Source organism: Aspergillus tubingensis, assembly GCF_013340325.1.
Source record: "Aspergillus tubingensis WU-2223L DNA, scaffold_8, whole genome shotgun sequence".
NCBI classification, from domain to species: domain Eukaryota; kingdom Fungi; phylum Ascomycota; class Eurotiomycetes; order Eurotiales; family Aspergillaceae; genus Aspergillus; species Aspergillus tubingensis.
Window position 1 is genome coordinate 4,690,106 of NW_023336282.1, and position 12,640 is coordinate 4,702,745.

The 12,640-nt window shown below is 49.7% G+C and overlaps 4 protein-coding genes across 4 annotated transcripts; 1 reads left to right on the top strand and 3 right to left on the bottom strand.

Moving 5' to 3' along the window:
• Positions 1-62: 62 nt before the first annotated feature.
• AtWU_07843 (AP-1 complex subunit mu) lies at positions 63-1,913 on the bottom strand (the record flags this gene model as incomplete). The annotated part of the gene is made up of 6 exons (XM_035502952.1): positions 63-143; positions 271-642; positions 716-1,205; positions 1,270-1,499; positions 1,670-1,798; positions 1,875-1,913. 6 exons carry the CDS (start codon positions 1,911-1,913, stop codon positions 63-65), a joined length of 1,341 nt encoding a protein of 446 aa, XP_035358845.1.
• A 1,184-nt stretch (positions 1,914-3,097) lies between these two features.
• AtWU_07844 (mitochondrial 54S ribosomal protein mL57) lies at positions 3,098-4,067 on the bottom strand (the record flags this gene model as incomplete). Its single annotated transcript, XM_035502953.1, has 3 exons — positions 3,098-3,253; positions 3,377-3,609; positions 3,680-4,067. The coding sequence occupies 3 exons, from the start codon at positions 4,065-4,067 to the stop codon at positions 3,098-3,100; spliced, it is 777 nt and encodes a 258-aa protein (XP_035358846.1).
• Positions 4,068-7,813: 3,746 nt separating this feature from the next.
• AtWU_07845 (succinate dehydrogenase cytochrome b560 subunit) lies at positions 7,814-8,573 on the bottom strand (the record flags this gene model as incomplete). The annotated part of the gene is made up of 3 exons (XM_035502954.1): positions 7,814-8,249; positions 8,385-8,475; positions 8,534-8,573. 3 exons carry the CDS (start codon positions 8,571-8,573, stop codon positions 7,814-7,816), a joined length of 567 nt encoding a protein of 188 aa, XP_035358847.1.
• Positions 8,574-10,596: 2,023 nt separating this feature from the next.
• On the top strand, positions 10,597-12,056 carry AtWU_07846 (transaldolase family protein; the record flags this gene model as incomplete). Its single annotated transcript, XM_035502955.1, has 7 exons — positions 10,597-10,669; positions 10,721-10,764; positions 10,827-10,955; positions 11,027-11,135; positions 11,235-11,466; positions 11,544-11,886; positions 11,994-12,056. 7 exons carry the CDS (start codon positions 10,597-10,599, stop codon positions 12,054-12,056), a joined length of 993 nt encoding a protein of 330 aa, XP_035358848.1.
• Between the last annotated feature and the right edge of the window lie 584 nt (positions 12,057-12,640).

Below are 12,640 nucleotides of genomic sequence, written 5' to 3' on the forward strand. Positions count from 1 at the left end.
AATGAAAACTAGAGAAGAAAAGATATAGAAAAAAAAAAAAAGAAAGAAAGAAACGCTTTACATCATTGTACATCTGGCATGCGGACAGCAATGTCGCCTGATTGTGTTATATATCGCACCCATGGGAGGGAGGGGTATTGTAGCTGCATTCATCGGGTCATTCGTTAGCTTTGCTCATTCATTTCATTGCATTGTGCTTGTGTGACGAGACTGCTAATCCGACTGATGATGGGGGGGTCACGAGAGTTGACATGGGATAAATGGACATACCTTAGGTTCCGTGATCTTCAAGTACCGGACTTGGATACCGCTAGTAGTGAAGTAAGGGATTTCGAATTTGACGTTGATCGGCCGCTTTGCCTTGCCCTGCCCGGTTCCACCCATACTACCTCCGAAACCACCGGTCATGCCACCACCGTGCTCGTCGTCGCCCTTTACGGACGGCAGACCCAGCTCTGCGCGCATGAGGAACTCCTTGCCTCCGCCGAACTGCTTGATCTTCCAGATGATGGCAGACTTCTCGGGCGCGTAGTGCACGGTTCCGATGTTGGTGCGGAAACGGGGTGAGTCGGCGTCTTCTGGGACTGGGACGAGGATTTCTACGTTGTTGGCAGTGCTGCGGCGCTTGAATTGGGCCTTGGCCTGTTGGGGAGAGATGGTGTTAGCTTGGTCGTTTTGTTTCTCTTGAGTAGTAAAGGCGGGGTGTTGGCCGTACCTTCAACATGTACTCCATGCGCGATCCAGAGTGCGATTCCACCAGACATTCCACCCAAATCAGGGGCTTGACTTGGGTGTTCAACCGGTAGCTCATCAGCTCGAATTCGCCATCCGGGGGAATGAAGCTGATGGTGCGGTCATTCTCGAACCGAGAAAGACGGACACACTGGTGGAACTTGACGTCCTCCATCTCGACGGCCTTTCCTCTCGTTGCGCGACCCGTGGTCTCGAACATGACCTTGTCGTTCAAACCCAGACGAAGTTCCGGCATACCACTCAGATAACACTTCATCTTGATAGCTCCGAGAATCTCCGATCGCAACACGTTACCAGACGCGGACACGAGGAGGTTAAGGGACTCCACAACATCAAGGAAGACTTCGTTCTTGCGGTACCGGATACCCTCACTTCGCCATGACACGGCATTGGTGACAGCAATGGGTGGTCGGGCTTGGATCTCCAGCTTGTGTGATTCTTGGGTAATGTATCTGCCGTGGACTCGTTAGCTGTGATCCTCCATCACTCCTGGTCGCATAGACGGGCCCATCTTACTCTTGCAATATCTTGCTCTCCGTCGTCTGCGGGTAGCCAAAGTCCATCATCTCATCGAGCAATTCGTAAATGATGACAAAGTTATCGCGGATACTCTCCTCCTCCAGTACCTTGAAGTATTCCGTGAATACCTCCACGATCTTGTGTAGGAAAAGGAGGATCTCGGTGGCATTGGTGTTCTTCTTGGTCAGGGCAAGAATGTAAAGGTTGCTGTGACGGATGTAGAGGTACTAGACAAGGTAGTATTCTCAGCAATTGATCTCCTTTATTCTGCGTTCCTTTCTGAGTATGCGCGCAGGGCTGATGTGGGAGATGGTAGACACAGCGGGTTGCGGGGAACGGCGGGGGGTAGATGCAGGTGCGCCGCCGCAGCCACAAGTCGGAGGATACAAATACGTACGTTAATTCCTTCGTGGGAAAAGCACGGAGCCACGGCGGAGCTCTCTTCTTCGGCGTCACTGAGGAGGATGGGGAATTTCTCGACGGCGGACATGGGGATGTCTCCGCGGTAGTTTCGGGCTAGAAGGGTCTAAATAAACGGTCAGGTTCCAGGGGATCACGGCGGAATTGTTCGTGACAGCGCAACCTCCACGGGGGTTTCATACCTTGCCCTTGAGATCGAGAAAGAAGATGGCCGACGCCATCGCGAGGGTATTATAAGGGAGGTCGTGGGTGGAAAGATCAGGTGGAGGTTAAATGGCGCGAGGATTGAGGAGGTGAGTCGGGCAGGTACTGGAGGACTAAATGGGCGGGAGGCTCCTGGGCGAGATTCAACGGGAGAGGCCAGCGAAACCACTAGTTCAACATGCTGGACTTGCGGGGAGGTAGCTGTGGACAGTGTGCATTAGAGATAGCTCAGAAGCACGTTGAAATTGGGGAAACTGTAAAACCCAGAGCCGGAGAACTCACAGGAAGCTGCAGAAGGAGGAGGTCTTGGCCGACGTGCCTGCGATGAAACTGGAAGGGAACGAATATCATGCAAGACTAAGACTGACTTGAACTGATGATGCGGCCATCGGGGATGCTCTGCCTTTCCGCGTGGTATTGTTCTATACACAATACACCGCCAGACAAAGAGCTTGTGGCGGGGTAACTTACCTTAACCTGGTCACATTAGTGTATCAAAGTGTATCAATGCCTCAGGGGTCTCTAATCAGAGCGCTAAGCCTATTCGAGAGATCCGGCCAGTCCAGATCTCCACTAGACCTGATGAAGCCTAGCGCTGGTCACGCGCGCAGAATATATTTCGGCCGTCGCAAGCGAATTCTCTTCCTCTTCTTTTCTTTTCTTTCTTTGTACCATACGCCCTTCCTAGACAGTGCAAGGCAGCTCAAATTGCTTTTTTGTGATTTCTGGGTTCTTCCGTGACATTCTGTCGTGGAGTTCCTGGTTTTTCATTGCTGACTTTGCGATACAAAGGTGCGAAGACTAGGCATCGTTTATTCGAGGGTTCCATAAGAGCTGGCCGGGTATTTTGCTTACTGTTACCCGGGCGGTGTCAGAGGAACCGTACATACTTTTGGATATCTACTTTATTTGTTAGAAAATTTGATAATGGCATGCCATGTGACTTGAATCCTGAAGATCCCATAGAACATACAAGTGTAGTAAATGTAAGAGAGAAGACAGAACTTCCGGTGGTATTTGCAGTCACTATATAAGACAAGTCGTAGATAAAAATACATAATATATGGCGGATGAAGAAAAGCCCCAACACATACACAGAACATCCAGGGCACAAAGAGAACAAGGGGAAGGGGAAAAGAGAAAAGGAAGTAACGCCTTGAAAATGCACCTGCGGCCATTTCCCATAAACCAATCACCCAACTCAAGCCGCGATCTTAAATCCCAGAGGTGCTAATATGCGCTCACGGGCCACCTTGTTCGCAACAGCATTGCCCTTCTCCAGGGAGATGGCACCGATCACAGCGTACATTGTGTGGGCGAGAACGAGGTCCATTCCAGAGCTTTCGAGGTTGTTGGGCTACACGTAAACACACCGCTGTTAGCAGGGGATTCAATTGACCCGACTGGCGAGACGATATCAGAAGCCCAGCAGCGCAAGGCGTTCGAATGTCGTTTCAATGCATGGGACTCCTAGACTCACCTTCCGAGGGCACCATCTCACAACTCTCTGCATGTCATACTTGTGAGCCAATTCCGACAGCTTCGTCTTGCTCGTAAGGAAGCTCTTCGTGTTGTAGTCGAGGTTGTCCAGGCTATCCAAAGCCGGGTGAGTGAAGGGGACCCGGCCATACGCATCGGGGGTGGCAGAGTTAGCAGCGTTGCTAGGACTCTGGACCAGAGCCAGCGAAGCCTGCAGCTGAACAATACGCTTGCCTGTGTACAACCCCATCCGGATTAGTATCCAATTCTGTTACCATTCATTGCACAGCAACATTTGACATACCCAGGAAGGCCAAACGGTCATTGAAACCTCTCCGGCCCTGATCAAAACTCTTGTGTGTCACTGCGAGCCACTTGGTCTCCTCCGAGAGCATCTTGTCACCGTCGTTTCCGAGCATGAGGATGTAGAACCGGTCCAGAACCTTGGGGTCAGAGTTCACGGGGAACTCGGGGCGGTTGGAGTTGAGTCTCAAGGAGAAAGGCGCTTTGGCACGAGGCGGCGTGTACGACCACCGGGGCTTGTCCGCATGGTTGACTGCTGCGTCTTCGGTGGCCGTCGAGAGTCCTCGCCGCGGAAGGAGACCGGCTGCGATCGAGTTGGGACGAGCGAGGGAGCGGCATGCGGAGCAGGAAGCGGTCCTGACCGCGCGAGTCGATAGTACGGAAGCCATTGGAGAGAGGAAGGGCCGGAATCCGGAGTGGTGGGTGAGAGGGAGGAGGTCGCCAGGCCGGGTCTTTTTCCACGATTGATGGCGGCCATCAATGATAATAATTCCTTTGGAGGAGGAAGAATTCGGAGACGTGGCGCTAGTCCCGATCGGGATAGCCGCTCAGTTCTCCGGCTCGCCCGCCAAATCTGTAGTTTCAAACAATGGATAGAGAGCCACCCTATGAAACCAACCTCTATATCGATTCATGACAATTATTTCAGTACCATCAACTGTGTTTCAGTGATCAGGCACCTTTGTCTACCAGTTACTACTCGGAGCCCATCCCCATTCTATCCGGTGCGCTCGAGCCATCAACACCTTAGCCGTATGGATCTAGAACAAGAGCATCGCTTCACAAAACTTGGAATCGGTGGTAATGTGTAGGCTAATTGTTGTACGGGAGGCCCATGCGACTACTTTACATATTATTCAAGACCAACTATCAGTCGTCGGTGACAAGTGTCGCGAGGAGACACGGAAAAATACATGCCACCAACTGCCAAACTTGACTCCCGCATTGACTTCCCCAAGAGCAACAGTATGCACTGTAAGGCAAAAGGCAAGGATGCACCATAGTACCAAGTGAGCAAGACTGTTGGAGGACAAGCCGTGCCTCACGGGAAGCGCGCCAGCCTAAAGCATATTTGCCGTCTGGGCTCCCGTTGTACAGCTCGCGGGGAACCAGCCAGAAAAGTACTAAATGACTAACAGTTTCCATAATGCTTCTATTCAGAAAGGAGCCGCTGATCTGTAGGTACCTGGCCATAACCTGCGGCGCGGAATTCTACACCGCAAAGTTGAGCGGCAACTAGTTTCCCTTCATATCCTTGTCAGCATGTGTGACATGCAAGCACTAGAGACCCGGCCGATGGTACTTATGTGCAATTGTTGTAGCACTCGTGTCCCGCCATTCCCCGATTATTGTGTGCATCATGTCGCTCAAAATTGTGGTATGTCTGAGCGTAGAATCAGCTCATGCTTCATTCGGCAGTTGTTCCATGAGCCCAGTCGCCACCGCAGTGTTGAAGTATGAGACTGTATTGGCCGAATCAGCACAGATGGTGACTATCTCATATTGCTTCAGTACCATAGTGGCATGTGAATATAATATGGCATAAGATTGAGGTACGGGTCACACCTCTGGAACATGGCAATGAGGGTTATCGCAAGCCGGCCATGTACCTACCGTCTGACATCCATGCCTTATCCTGTAATCTTTCGCATGGGATTAGGGCTGGAATTAGAACAAACACAGCAATTCTTTTTTCATGCGAAATGGAGTTGAGGGACCCTTTGCTCTCGAACCTTTCCGAATAAGGTGGTTCAGACAGTTATGCTCACTCTTGATGGACCTAGCCTGTTACTGCGTTTAACCACAAGCCTTCTATTGTGTCTAGAGTGGCATTGTGCAAGGATAGTACGTGTCAATTGCGGCAAGACGCCAGTTACTAAGGCAATGCTCCGTGCCTCAGTGCGTCGCTTCGCGGTCGTCGGCAGCAATTCATTGCGCATCCGATTCGACGCACTGCTTGCCGCGGGGAGGCAGTCCAATGCAGTCCCTGCAACAAACAGGGCTGCTCCCCCCGCTTTCCTGAATCTTCAACATTCTTGGAGTGGCACAAGGCTCAGAAATTAATCCACGTGCTTACTGCAGTGTGCCTTGTATTCCAGTTCCATAACCTGGACTCTTCCGTATCTTTGCTGGCTACCACTCTATTTCATTTGTTGACCGCTCGTTTAAGGATCTTTTGAGCTCGCCAGCCCCGGCTATCGTTCGGGATGAATTGGCTAGGAATACCCAGATTGGTAAATGGGAAAGAAGAGCATAGTAAGAATGGGCGAGGGGCGAGCGAAACATGTAATCTGCATAACGTCAACACTTAGGTACTGTTCGTTCTCAGTACACTGACTTTATCAGCTGAGTAGTCCAGTGTATCAGTAAATTTGCTTGGACGGATGGCCCCCGCGTTTGATCATTTGCACCAAACAGTAGTATCCCTGGGCTCGGATATCAGCAGATAATGCTGCTTGGTCTTCACGGTGCAATATCAAACGACCATCCGTGATCTCCCAAGGTACTTGGAATCAGAGCGGCAATGAATAAACACTGTAGACTATGACGGATAAGATGACCCAACAGAGGATCGCGGTAATGAGAATCGGCGGGTGGCAGCTCCCGTTTAACAATTTAGTGGGGTACAGTATATCATGAAAATCCGGGCATAGAAGTCCTGCATCCGTTATCGAATGTAGTGGACCGTGAAGTTTTAGTCTTCCGTACGCTCGGGGATTGCAGCCCGGAGTCTCCAGTCGTCGGGTAACCAGCAAAAAACATGTCTTCTGTAAGATCACGCTACGCACTAGATTTCGTCAGTTCGTGCTCAAAGAGGTAAAATATGGAGCAATTGTTCGAAACATACAACGTAGCGTACGCTGTTTAACATGACATACCACCAAACATCCGTCGGGCCCTTGCAGAAACGGCAAAAATCCCATCGAGATCCGGCGATAGCCATGAAGATCACCGTTAGACCATCGGAAGTGTCATATCCACGCGGTTCCTCACTGCTGGTAGGACGTTGATCGGTATGGCGGTGTACAACTCAGAGGCATCCTTCGGACCCAGTGCTGGGTTCTGGGGCTAGTATTTAATTCGGGATGTTAGCCAACTCACACCAAGAGAAACAGCACATATTCTACCCCGTTGTCATCTGCTCCTTCATTGATCTTGCGGCATATCACCAAATCCTTCATACTTATAGTCACACAACTGCACCACCTTATACCTTTTTCAGACCAGCCGCTGCTAAAACTGTCTTGTCAATTGACCTCCATGTTTACTGAACGAAGATATTGCGTCATGTATCGCGCCCATTTCGATTTCATACTTGAGGACATCCCTCGGCCGATCTGGAGTAGCTGCGAGGATGTCGCGCCTATTCCCTATTCGGTGCATGATCCACCCTCGCCGGGCCCTATACCTCCTAATCCGCCCCCGAGCCCTGCATGATCTTCGATTGTTCAAGACTGGTTCTTTTCAAAGGACAGTGCAAATTAGTAGAGAAGGTAAGTTTATAAGCAACAACCTACCCCGCGATGCTGAGTATGTTCTGACAAATCTGCAATAGTACGTGATGGGAAGGGAATGAAATGTGCAGTGCACCATTGAATCAAAATCTTGACATCGTTATCAGGCGAAGGCAAGAAAGGGAGAATATCCTTGAGACATGTCAACTGCCAGGCTCTCAAGCCAAAGTCATGGGGGAAACGGACATAGAGGCGTGGCGGATTGCTTTTAATTTTGTCCTTTGATTTGAGGAGTTCACGGAGTAGAATGCACACTAGACAATGACACGGCCAGTTTCTGCATAAGAGCCATAACAGTCATGACCTAAGATTGCGTAGATCTCCAAACTCATGGCTTTAGGACATACCTATCGACAAGTACATTCCGTGAAATCAAGGCCATCGCTCCGCCTTCCCTCCGGGCGGTTGTAGGGGGTCACGGCTAAGGCATTAGTCTTTGTTTCAAATATCTCCTACATGCCGATAAATTCCACGGCTTGAACAGTTGAGACGGAGCTCAGAGTTCTGGGTGAGAAGATGTGAAGTTTAATCCAAAAACAGTCGTCAATTGACTGGTATAAAATATATTGCACGAAAACAATTTTAAAACACGACAGAAATCAGAGGTATGTCACAATAGTTCACAGGAAAGCAAGAATGAGAGCGCTAAGAGTACTCAGACCCACCACAGTCCAGCCGGACTTGATGACCTGGGCGTTGGTAAGACCAGCACCAGTATCCCAAATCAAGTGGCGCACTCCGTTCATGCAGTGGTAGGTGAAAGGCAGGGCCATGGTAGTCTTCAGGGCAACCTTGGCGACAACAGGGAGAGCGGCGAAAGCGGCGGCGGCGGAGGCAGAGCCCAGATCCCAACCGAGCATGGGAGAGGCGAGGTAGGCAGAGGCATAGAGGTAGAGACTTCCGGACAGCGCAATACCGGTGATACGGTGGATACTACTGCCGATCCATGTGATCTGGGGACGGTAGATGCTAAGGTGGGGAGAGACGGGGCGGTTGAGACGCTGCTGGGCGAGGAGCTTGGTAGGGTCGGAGGAGTTGGAGGAGGTAGCAGCGTGTCTGCATGAGAACGTTAGCAATCCATGTTCCGCCTCCACTTAGCGACATTCGCTTCATGACGTCGAATTCGATATCGCGAACCCCTCCCAAGTCGAAAGTCGCATCTGAGTATTCCAATCACGCATAGTAGCTCACCTAGTCTGAACGGCTCTTCCGAGAGCAACAGCAGCCGGAGAGACCGAGTTCATCAAAGACCAACGCAGGGCGTAGGGCTGCTGAACGGCAACTGCAACATTGAGGTCAGTGTCGCGCGATTAGCTAAAGAGGATGAAGTAAGTACGTACGCCGCCGCAGCGATTGTTGAGCAACCTTCTGAGAGAGCATGATGAAATTGATAACCTCAAGAAATGGTGAGAGGCTGAATCAGGCACACGAAGCTGACCGTCGTCGTCGTAGTCGTCCAAGAAGAAAGTAGCCTCGAACTGCCGACTCGCTCGTAACGCTTCGGAATCACGGGACGGACAACCTCGGGTTCACCTCCCAGTCACGGGACTTCACCCGATGCCCCGAAAACAGCCAATGAGCAGCCGTGCATTACCACTCGGAAGATCCATCTTCCATCTCCTCACCGCCCGCTAGTTCCGGCTTTTCGACTTTTGTGTGTTTCTCCCGTCGCTTTCTCTTCCTCTTCTTCTTTTTCTTCTCTCCCAAGGGTCTCCGCCCACGTTGTCTACCATTCGGGATGATGTCGACGTGCTTAGCAGGGCCTCACTGGTTCGGCATTCTGTCGTGACCGCCGAGGTCAAATGAGATACCTGAGAAGGAGCTGTCCCGTCGTTAATCGCCCATTCTTCTCTATCCTATGAGATGGAAGGGTTTCATATCAGGGTCACATGACTGTAGGATTCGCTACGAATTCGCGTAGAACCAGCCTTTTAAGGCCTCGTGTAGAGCAAGCATCAAAGCTATAATGTAGCTTGGAACATGGACGCCGTCGCTGAGATTTGGGAGGTCTTCCGCTTAGATGACAGGGGTTCGATAACACTCCTGAACGGTGATGTACTTGCTACATTGCTTGTCAATGATTGCTGCTGCTGTCTCGGCTCGATTTTGTTAAGCCCTCAACGTCTGTTTTCAAGGCAGACATCCAAACATAACTGCGATGTTGTGCGAGTGCAGAAAAGGCTTGCCAAACAAAAGCCCTGCAGTTAGTGGGAGAGTTCATTTGATAAGCGAGAGAAGGCCAGTCAATAATTACTTGAAGGCCATAGGGTGCTCAGCAGGCCCATCCATAAGCTCATCACAGCAACCTGCGATTTCTATCACGTTCAATATACAGAACTCTCGATCCCATGATCATGTTGTTGTCGCTTATCGAGCTTATCAAATGTCTTCTCCATAAGAGGCCTGATGTTCAGACCGGTAGTAGCCAAGAGAGATGTCTAATATATATCAACGGCTGAGGAAAATCATACAGAGAAAACGTACTACAATTCTTTGATTTCGCAGTAATATGAAGGCAGCTGATTCCAATGTAATTGTACAAGCGTTTGCTTCATAGTCATAGTCGATGCTCGCCTCATAAAACCGAACTTCCAGTCACTATCCCTAAATAAGCCCCAAGTAGCATGTAAGAAGTCTTCTCAAAGCCGGGGCAAGTGCGGGGAGAGTCCCGCAGCAAAATGATCATGGCACGCTAAACTCTGACAACCTCAACTAGTCTACAATTCTATTTAGAACCCATAACATTGTTCGGAGCATGCAAAAATATTGGTTGTTGAGATCTCAGGCGATAGGAACTATTGGGGCGGTGTATGGACAAGGAAAATGAGGAGTTGTGGTCATACAGTTGTCAACAGTATATCTATAGACAGGTAAGCTACAACCGACCACCACCAAGTTGCAAGTACTCCTGGCGATCGATATGCTCGCAAACCATGTAGTACTGGAACAAATTTTAAAAAATCATTATCTGTGTACCTTCCGTAGCACTTGGCTGACAACTGCCGATCAATATGTGTTTCCCGAAGCTTAACCTCGCCTTACTCAACATGTCAGAAGGCTATCCAATGATGTATCCTACGGACATGCTCCGTAGACATCGGTATTCTCTCCCGACCAACCCTCCGACCACCAAGAAGGTCGGAGAAAGAGACTCTCGGCCCGAAAGCGTCCAAGGAATCAATAGTATAAAGCAATTATTTAGGCTAAATAAATGAAATGGCATGAGGGGAGGTTTACGAGGCATGCTTATCTGATCTTCCCCTCCTCCCCTCCATGCCCAGCCCATCTAGCTCGTATTTCAATAGATCTCTTCATCTCTTCGACTCTCCAATACCAAGATATCATAGCTTCATCATCCAAATCACCAGTCAATAATCCACCATCAGACAGTACAGCAACCACCATGACTATCCAAACTGGACTCGACTACATCCGCTCTCGCTCCATTGTCGACTGCGACACCATGGACGAGCAAGGTACGTATCTTACTTCATGCACCTCCACTATCTACTAACATAAACGCATAGTTGCCAAAACCCTTGGTCCTTTCCACGACTGCACCTCCAACCAGGTATACACCTACAATTTGCTGCATCCACCCCATCCTTACCACCAAGCTAACAACACCACCAGGCAATAGCCTACAACGAACTCACCAAGCCCGAACATGCCGAGCTTCTCCAATCCTCTCACACCAAAGCCAAAGCTCTCATCCAAGAATACCCCGGTCTAACCATCGAAGAACTCGCCATCGAGATAGCAGTGCGTACACCTTCCCTTCTCCTTCCCAACACCATCAACTCACCACAAATACTATATATAAATCGAACTAGATGATATCCCTCTCCCTCAGAATCGCCCCCCACATCACCGGCCACATCCACATCCAAACAAACCCCTACTATTCCTACTCCACCGAAAAGACCATCGTCAACGCCCTCCGTACGTCCATCCATCCATCCATCCATCCATCCCCTCTACATACACACAATAGAACAACTGAACCACCACTAACCCCACCCCTGTGTACCCACAAAACAGGCATAGTCAACCTAACCCACCAGCTCTCGCCCACCCACCCCCAATCCCGCATCTGCATCAAAATCCCCAGCACCTGGGAAGGTCTCAAAGCATGCCAAGTCCTCGAACAAGCCGGGGTACGAACCCTCGCCACAACCCTCTTCACCATGCCCCAAGCCATCCTAGCAGCAGAAGTAGGATGCACATACATAGCACCATACGTGAACCAACTTCGAGTGCATTTTGAGCCGGGGTATACACCTCCCTATTAACCCCCCTCCCCCATAAACCCACACAACTATATCCAGTAGTACTAAATGAGAACCACAGCTTCAAAGACCCCTCCCCCCTACTACACTTCAGCGCCCTAGTCCAGAAATACTACGCCTCCATCGGATCCCAAACACAGGTATTACCCGCTAGTTTGACGTCCACGAACGAGATCTTCGCCTTGGCGGGCGTGCAGCATATTACGATTGCTCCTGGGTTATTGGATGAGTTGGCGAAGCCGTTGTTGGAGGGGAAGGTACCTGTGGAATCGTTGTTTGAGTCTCCTGCTGTGGTGGAGGCGGCTGTGCCTGGGAAGGAGGTGTCGTATGTGGGTGATGAGGCGGGGTATCGGATTGCGTTTACCAGGGATGCGAATGGGTTGAGTGAGGAGAAGTTGACTCAGGTGAGTTTGGTTTATGTTTTTCATTGTTTGGTTTGGTTGGGGGGATTGGGTGGTTAGGTTGTTGATGTTGATGATGATGATGCTAATAGGGCTATACTACTATCTAGGCTGTGAATATTTTCTGTGATATGCAGGATAAGTTGGTTCAGGTATTTAAGGGGTTGAATTGAGTAGGAGGTAGCACTGAGATAGTATTTACTACTAGCTATGTCATTGAGATTAGGTTAATGGGATACTCTACAATCAAACAGACCAAACATACATCTATCTATCCTAATAACCTTTGTTCTCTTCTACCTACCTATCTACCTACCTACTTCCACCAACCCACCCCCTTACTCGCTTTTAACCAACCAAATCAATCGAACTAACTTTCTAGGTACTTAATAACGATCTAGCCAGCCCACCAACCAAGCCAACCAACCAGCAACCCACCCTCAACAAAGCAATGGAGAGCAAGCAAAGCAAAGCAGCATACAGGCACGCAAACGGACTTGGGAGTCTGGGTCTGAAAACGCCTGCTCATGCAATATAAAATGCCATGCCAAAATGGATATAGGAAAGGGGGATAGAAGAAAAAAAAAGAAACACTATATACCTTTTTTTTTATCATCCTTAATTCCGAAACAGACAAAAGCCGCATACAAATATTTCAAGCAGAATGGAAAGCAGACAGACGGACATATGGATAGAGAGATAGAGGACAGGAGGGATATGTGTGTGGGTGTCGGCGATAAGAGCTTCAGTGTGTGTG